The sequence below is a fragment of the Caenorhabditis briggsae genome, assembly GCF_000004555.2.
Source record: "Caenorhabditis briggsae complete genome, chrII, whole genome shotgun sequence".
NCBI classification, from domain to species: Eukaryota; Metazoa; Nematoda; class Chromadorea; order Rhabditida; family Rhabditidae; genus Caenorhabditis; species Caenorhabditis briggsae.
In genome coordinates this window covers 15,995,376-16,004,228 of record NC_013486.2, presented here as the reverse complement: position 1 = coordinate 16,004,228, position 8,853 = coordinate 15,995,376, and the positions used below count along the sequence as shown (strand labels likewise).

Below are 8,853 nucleotides of genomic sequence, written 5' to 3'. Positions count from 1 at the left end.
GGGTTGATCAAATCTTCACTGAATAACAGTACTTCAGCACATGAATATTCTTTCTCGATTCGAAAGTAAATTTGCTGACTTTTGCACACGGCGATGATCTGCAAAATGGAATTAGGGCGGAGAGTATCGTGAATTTCAGGAAACTGTACTAACCGCGGGAATTCAAATAAAGCTCATCACTTCTGGAGGGAGCATGGCAATAATCGGTTAATGACGGTGAGCTCGATTGCTTTTCCTAAACTATCGGACATCGCGAAATATCTTTAGCAACGTATTCTCATTATTTGTCTTCTGTTGTTTTGATGAAGAATAAAAATATAATCTAGCCTGTTGAGCAACGTAAGTTGGTCTGAAACTTCGATTTGGTGCTACGAGTTTTTATCTCCTATCGGGCAAAGACATTTTTGATTTTCTAATAAATTTACCATGAAGAAAAAACTCACCGACTACTTGCATTTCATACAGTAGCACAATGCAGGATTCTCCTGATGACAGTTGGTTGAAGCAAACATCATTATTTAATTGTAAAAATGATTTTCCCATTTTTCCATTTTCTGGGCCTCGCTATTTTTGCCGTTATAGTTCACATTTTGTTTCATGCATAAAATTTTGATTGCTCCGCTTCTTTGTTTCTTCTTCAATCTTCATCTGATTCAATAGGACTATCAGCGATTGTTGTTGTAAATTTTACTGCGGTCAAATTGTCATTTCACCTGAAATACAGTACTGGCCAAAAAGGTATTCGCAAACGGGTTTTTGAGAGTAACTTTGCTGAAACTTAAGGGATCGATCTGAAAATTTTACTGTGCATGTCGTACACGGTGACGACAAATTGCGTACAAGGAAATTGCGTCATTTTCAGAAATTTTTTGTTTTTTTCAATTTTTTCAATTGTTACGTTTTTTCACTTTTTTCATATAACCATATTTTTGGATATTATGGTTTCTAAGAATGTTGGTTTCGGCTCCTATGTATTTAAAACTGTTTACAGACATGGCCAGACCCCTCGGAAAAAAAAAACATCTCTCATGACATCCTTTAAGCCATCGTCATCTGCTTCAGAAGTGGATGTTCCAAGGACCTCTTGGCGCACCAGTTCAATGTTACTAAACGTGCCATCGACAAGATCTTGAAGCAGTTTCCGGATGAGGTAATATTCGAAAATAGTATAGTTATGGAAAAAAAATGTTTAGGGAGCCTTGGTGGAGCGAAAATCGACTGGCAGACCGCGTATCACGTCTAAGAACATGGATCGGAACATCGTCCGAGCTTCAAGAGAGGATCCCCATAGGAGTTCTACGAACATTCAGATGGTCGTGAAGACTCCAAATGAAGTCACACCATCCCTGAGAACCGTCAGAAGACGTATTCAAGATGCTGGACTCCATGGACGACGGCCAGTTAAGAAACCATCGATCAGCAAGAAGAACAGAATCGCCCGCGTAGCATGGGCCAGAGCTCATCTCCACTGGGGACGTCAGGATTGGGCTAATCACGTGTTCAGCGACGAATCCAAGTTCAATCTGTTCGGTACTGACGGTATCAAGTGGATTCGCCGTCCGGTTGAATGTCGGTTCGATCCCAGCTACCAGCTCCAAACTGTCAAGCAGGGAGGTGGATCGGTGATGGTCTGGGGCTGCTTCTCTGGGTTTTCAATCGGCCCGCTGAGAAGAATTACAAGCATCATGGATCGCTTTGTGTATGAAGACATCTTGGAGAACACAATGAGACCCTGGGCAAGGTCTACTGTGGGCCGGGCGCTCGTTTTCCAACAGGATAACGACCCGAAGCACACCTCGAAGCACATCAAGGAGTGGTTCCGACGCCGCCACGTGGATCTTCTGGACTGGCCAAGTCAATCTCCGGACTTGAATCCGATCGAACACCTCTGGGAGCATGTCGAGAGACAGCTTAGAGGGGTTCGTGCCTCGAATGCCAACCAGAAGTTCGACCAACTCCAAGATGTCTGGCAGGCCATCCCGATGTCTGTCATCGACACCCTTCTCGACTCGATGCCAAGAAGATGTCAAACGGTAATCGACGCCAAAGGCTTCCCAACGAAGTACTAAAGCTATTTTATTCATTTTCTATTATAATTTTTCGTTTACCGGTCTATCCTAGATCTCAGAAGTCAAAGTTCCATTTACCGGTTTTTTGCAATTTTCATGAATTTTTCGATTTTTTTTTCAATTTTTTGAAATTTTGACTATTCTTGTTGTTGAATCAGTTTCTTTTACCGTTTGAAACTTTGTCTTAAAATATCAGATTGATCCGGGAAGTTTCAGAAAAGTTATGCTCGAAAAACTATTTGCGAATACCTTTTTGGCCAGTACTGACAAAATTGTGTTTTTCAGTTGGTGAGCTCCGTGCCAGGTACGGGGTATTAGATACATTAATGGTACGGGGTATTAGATACATTAATGGTACGGGGTATTAGATACATGGTACGGGGTATTAGATACATTAACTCAGGTATTAGATACATTAATGGCATAGAAAGCTTTCTTAACGTTTTACATATTACCGTTAAACCTGTGTCAAAAGAGCCTCTCAAGTTTGTGCTAAATTATCTCGGTTCTTGTCAAAGATATCAAAAAGTTGTCAATTGATAAATTGTTTATAATAATATCAGCAATGTTTTGTCAGTCGACATGTTTTTGATATCTAGAACAGGAATCGAGATATTACAGGTTTTATGGTATTCTGAATACCTGGGTGGTTCCCAGAGAAGGTAGAGTGATGAAAATGGGTTTAAAAAAATTCTGGACCAAAATTGAAAAATGAGCAATATCCATAGAGCACCCCTCCTTTTATACTATACGGGTGGTCTTGTGATATTTTGCAAAAACGGATTACAAGGGCAAGAGTGTAGCCAAGCATATGATCTTGACACGCTTTCTTGTTTTCACTATGGAGATTTTGAGGGGGTGGGGGGCGGAGATTGTAGTGTTAGAAACGAATCAGAGACACAGAAAAGTCTTTTAAAGAATTCTATGAAAACAGTCGGCAAATAGCTGAAAACTAGGATTTTTAAAAAATTCCACTAATGCAAAGTTTTCAAATTATGTCTTCTTTACATCTTCCAAAATTTTCAAAGTGGTCGGAAACTTGATAGCCGAGCTCCAGACTTCTGGAAATGGCTGAAAATCTTTTTTTTTTTCTAAATCTTAGTGACTGTGGATTCTACAGTAACCTGAATGTAGCTGAAAATGTTACGGCTCTTTTCTAGTTTAGAGGTCCCAAAAAAATTTAGATGTCCAAAAAAAAATAGCGGTCCGAAATTGGAAAACGCACAGATATTGGAATTATGTACCAGAATGTGGAGTTTTGAGTTTTAAGGCTCTATAGGATGATAAGTGTAGAAATGTGACTCAATTTCTTTTGGGTCTTTCTAATGGACCCCAATTTACATATAAGAAAAATGTCAGCAAACAGTAATGCCTCCATGAATATGCTGTCTCTCAGGCTTAGTTTTTTTTGTATAAAATATATCATCAATACGCACTTTTTGAATAAGATCCCAGAATTTTACTTTCTCGCACACTTTTTGTTTTTTCCAATTTCGGACTTTTATTTTTTCTTGGGACCTCTATTTCATTTTCGGACCTCTAAACTAGAAGAGAGCCCAATCATCTTCAAGAACCCAGAACCTGGATAAAATAATCCCAACTAGGAACATTTTATTTTCCTAATAGGATTATTTCCTTTCTGGAAGGCGTTAGGCTTCTGAATAGTCAACTAATCCCTCCCGTATAGTTAGTATCTTGTCTGAAAACTCATTTTTTTTGGTGTTAAGGATGAGATTTGTATCCCTGTTGTGAACGTGAATATTGGAGAGAAACTCTGGAAATTCGAAAAAGAGAAACTAGGAAAATTTTAAAAGGACTTGACAGATCATGTATGCTCATTAAAACAGTTCATCGATGCTGAAAAATTGGAATGGAAAATGGATAATGCATGATTGGAGCTGAAATTTCAGATTTTGAAGTTTTGATTTCTAGAAGGACGAGTAATTTGAAGAAATCTGGAAAACCTGAGCAATTGAGAATTCAAGAATTTTATTATTGGGGTAAATATCTATTGGAGGAAAAACGGAGATTTTTTTGTAGATCAGAAAATTGCTGAGCATTCTAGAAATACATTTTTCTAGAAGGGTCTAGCACAAGAATGGTCGGAAAAGGATGAATACTACAGTAATCCAAGAAAAACAGCATAGAAATTTCTAAACCTAAAATCTCAGATCAAATTTTTGGCTTACATTTCGGAAGATATTAAAAACTACCGTACACCAAAACAATAATAATTTCTGAATCTAGAAAACATATTCAAACTGAATTTAGAAGTCAAATTTCAGATTCTCCATAGTCAAAAACTCTCAATTTCCTTTTTTTTTCAAAATTATAAGAAGTTTTCAAAATTTGAAGGTTTGATCTCTCTAGGGATGAGTAATGGGAAGAAACATGGAAAATTTGATCATCTGCAAAAAAGATTCTTTTAATAAATCTGAGCATTTGAGGATTCCAGAAATTCTTTTTTCTGGAAAACAATTGAGCAGGAATCCGAAAAAAAATTGATCGGAGGATTTGAGAATCCTAGAAATCCATTATAGGAGAGATCAGAGGAAAAATGAGCAAAGATAAGAAAAAAAAATTTCATGCTCTTTATGACAAGGAAAACTACAGTAATGCAAAACCAAAGGAATTTTTGAATCTAGAAAATCGGACCAAAAACTTATTTAAACTGAATTTATAGAAAAAAACTTAGAATTTTCATAAGTCTACATTTTCAAAAATTGAATATTCGCATACAAATATAACGAACAATTACAGTAATCCCGAAACTTTTGGACCTCGAAAACTGACTAAAAACAAGATTAAGGTAAAAAATAGGACACAAATTTGAATTCTATATATTTGAAAATCCAAAAAATTCCAATTTTCCGGAAGTTTCAACAGTAAATTACAGTAATCCGGAAGTTTCTGGGCTTCAAAAACTGACTATAACGAAATTCAGGTTAAGAAATAAAAATCCAATTTGGATTCTACGTACTCAAAAACCCTAAAAATCGATGAAATTTTCTGGAAGTCAAAAAATCTGGAAAAAACTTATAGTAATCCCAAAACTCCTGGACCCGAAAACTGACTAAAAACTAAACTAAGATAAAAACACTAGTATTCGAACTCGAAATTCGAATTCCACATATTCGAAATCCCTAAAAATTATATTTTTTGGAAGCCACAACTTTGACTTAAAAAATTATCGATTAGATAATGGAAAGGGGTGTACTTCAGAAATCCAAAAATAGCTGAAAAACTAGGATATTTCGAAAAGTTCTGTGAATGCAAAGTTTTTCATCTAGGTCAGTGTTACACCCTCCTAAATTTTCAAAGTGATTAGAAACTTGACAACCGAGCACCAGATTCCTGAAAATGACGGGAAAGCAACTGAAAAGCACAATTTTGTATGTCTAATTGACCGGTACTGTATGCTTCAATTAGTCAGTTTTTCTGAATCTCTTCAACATCCTGGAAATAAATTGCTAATCTGTCTATCTGTCTGTCTGTCCGGATATCCATAGTTATGTAGCTCTCATTTTTGCCTGTCTAGTCATCCTCTCTGACTTTCTCAACTCCTCCGCAGAATCAAAATCATACCACACTTTTCAGAATCCGTGTGATCTCCGTTTGTGCGCGAGGCCACAATTATCATCACGCTGGACATCTTCAGAATTCTAAGAAGAGGCTTATCTCTCCTCTCCACACAATCTCTAGGGTTGGTGAGCTCCGTGCCAGGTACGAGCCCAGCACGAAGCCGGGGGCGCGGAGCCCCTGGGGCGTCTGGAACCTTCTAGGTCTCTTGTATAGTCTTTTAGTCGCTGTGTCACAGGCGCCGCCCAGTGGGCGCCGGCTCTGGCTCCTCCCTTATTTCAAAAAATTTTCTCAGAGTGAAGTCACGCCCCCTATGGTATTAAAGCGCCGAGCCCGAACATCAACCTCATCAGTCGTCGCCGAAGCCGATTGCCCTCTCCCCATCATTCACGAGACCTCAACTCTCTACTGAGATGTCCCCTACCTCTTCCCTGAAGCTCGTCGCCTTCACTTGCTTTCTGGCAATGGCCTCTGGAGCCTACCATCACCACGAGAAGACTGGAACCTCCACCGACGTCAAGAAGCTCGACTTCGCCATCGCCAACCGTCGAGAGTGCAAGGTTCAGCTGGCTCTCTTCGCTATTTCCCTCTGCGGAGACGTCTGCGACTCTGGTGAGTGTCTCTATTGATAACCTTGATAATAACTATCTTCTTTTCAGAATCCGCCGCTGATCTTGTCCACCAGTGCTGCACCACCAAGTGCACCGCTGAGCAAGTGACCGCAACTTGCTGTCCAATCCACAAGGAGCATCAATGAGCTCCTCAACTCGTCTCGAACCTTCACTATTAATTCTCCCTCTTTCTTGTCTCTCTTTTTCTCGATTCTGTGTTTTTCCCCTCAATTTCCTCCAATGATTTTTCCCGATTTCCACCGATTCTCCCCACTTCCCCTCGATTTCAAAGGTTTGAAGATGAATAAACCTGTTAAAAAAAACTGTTTTGAGGTCTTTCCCACTTTCAGAGTCTCTCCATTCGTCGGAATTCTTCGTTGTGTCTCTCCGCTAGCTCTTCTTGAGCAGCAACCTCCATCCTTCCGTTCTCATCCTTCGAACTCTTTTTTGAAGATTCTGGGGTTTATCTAGAAGATGTCAGGTGTCTAGTTCCACTTGAGATGGTTCTGAAGCCAGTAGCATTGGGTTCTTTTCAAACTTGTCGATAAAGACTTGGAAGACATTTTCATTGACTAACTATCTTTCAGGAGGCACTCTAACATCTTGGAGATAGCGCATGGAGGTTCAGACTATGAAATCATCGCTGTTTTGGATGCAAACACAAAGAGTATTGAACATCAAAAGAGAGCAAACTGGAGAAAGTTACTGAAACAGAGCTAGCAGGAAGAATCTGGAGATCGGGTGTGGTCCTTTCCTGACCTAGTAGTGTGGAACGCACTTGCTTACTTTGGATAGGTTAAGGGAAGAAAATACTTAAAACAAGGATGAAGTGTGGGATAAATGTTGCAAGGATTCTGAGGAGTAAGCACAGTGATCAGGGTCTAAAGAGCCCGAAGCATGGTTGGAATTACCGTAGCGATCGAATAGAATGCTCTCCATCAAACAGTCAAATTTCAGCCCATTTATCTCGGCTCCTTTGAAAGATATCAAAAAGTGGTCAACTGGCTAAATGTTTTATTATGATATCAAGAGTTATTTGTCTTTTAACCACTTTTTGATGTTTTCCACAGGAACCGAGATAATTTGGCTCAACATTCTAGCAAATAGTGGTTGATCATATAACAATATCGGGAAACTAGACAGGAGCAACTTGGAAGAAGAGTGGTAAAAAGGCAAAATAAGTATGTTTAGCTGCTTTATAGAGAAAGGCTCTCACGAAATCTGAAACCCACCATTCTACATACTAGGAACACATGTTAATAAGAAGCTGGACCGAAAATAACGAAGCGGAACAGACAAGCGCTCCGGACCACACACATACACATGTTATGTTCATCGGCTTATCTATTCTAATTAGAAAGAGACTCAGGTGGACATGTTCCTGATGCTCGCTACGGACCAAGGTGGATACATTCAATGAGACAAGGGGCTTCTCAAAGGTGTGTTCCCCCAAGGAAGGACACAGAGCGGATTATCCTGTTCCTGGGCGTGTGCATTCTAATTAGAGAGAGGAGAACATTTTTGTGATTTGCTCTACTGAACACATGGGTGGACGTTCTAGATACATTATGGGAATAGAAAGCTTCCTTTGTATTACCTGTTTCAGGAGAGCCACTTAACTTTGAGCCCATTTATCTCGGTTCTTGTCAAAGATATAAAAAAAACTGTCAACTGATAAATTGTTAATCATATGATTATAAATGTTTTATCAGTTCACACATTTTTGATACCTAGTACAGGAACCGAGATATTACAGGGTTTCAAGGTATTCTGAACACCTGGACGCCTTCCAGAAGGCGGTAAAGCTATTAAAATGAGTCAAAAAATTGCTGGACTACAATAAAATGGAATGAGCAATATCCATAGAGCACCCTTTTTTTATACTATACGGGTGGTCTTTCTTGTGATATTTTGCAAAAACGGATTACCAAAACGGCAAGAGTGTAGGCAAGCGGAGATTTTGAGTGGGCGGAGTTCTATCGTAGTACTAGCAACGAATCAAAGCATACTACAAATCAACGCTTACTTGGAGACGCAGAAAATTGAAAATAGAGGGTTTGAAAGAGGAGAGAATAATTTCCGGTGTTTTGAAGTGTAAAATTATTAGGTTTGAAAGAGGAGAGGGATTGGAAAAAAAAGCGAATTTGCAGGCAAATCAAGGAATGATAGAAATCGAAATTCCTTTTTCAATTTTCCCCGTACCAGACCAGTAAAATGAAAGGTTCAAATATCCCTTCTGTCAGATACTTTAGTGGTTTATATAAACTTTATACAGTGAAGCCTGTAATAGAAGGGCTTCAAAACTTTTAACTTCGGCTAAATATTTTTTTTTTCGGTTCCTGTAAAAGATATGGAAAAACTGACACATGATAAATTGTTCACATTTTTGATATTTTGCATACGAATTGAGATAAATTGGATCAAAGTAAAAAGTTAAAGGGGGACTCCGACCAAAAATTTTTATTGCATTAAAATGTGTTAAAACTTATCTATTTTTCAAATATTATTGCGAAAAAATTCAAAAAAAATCCGAAATCCCCGAAAAACGCCGTGGAAAAGGAAAAAAATTCAAAAAAAAAGTGCCGCCGGGGGAC

At 38.8% G+C, this 8,853-nt stretch overlaps 1 protein-coding gene across 1 annotated transcript; it reads left to right on the top strand.

The window, feature by feature from the left end:
• Positions 1-6,061: 6,061 nt before the first annotated feature.
• CBG07116 lies at positions 6,062-6,405 on the top strand (the record flags this gene model as incomplete). The annotated part of the gene is made up of 2 exons (XM_002632194.1): positions 6,062-6,260; positions 6,308-6,405. The coding sequence occupies 2 exons, from the start codon at positions 6,062-6,064 to the stop codon at positions 6,403-6,405; spliced, it is 297 nt and encodes a 98-aa protein (XP_002632240.1).
• Between the last annotated feature and the right edge of the window lie 2,448 nt (positions 6,406-8,853).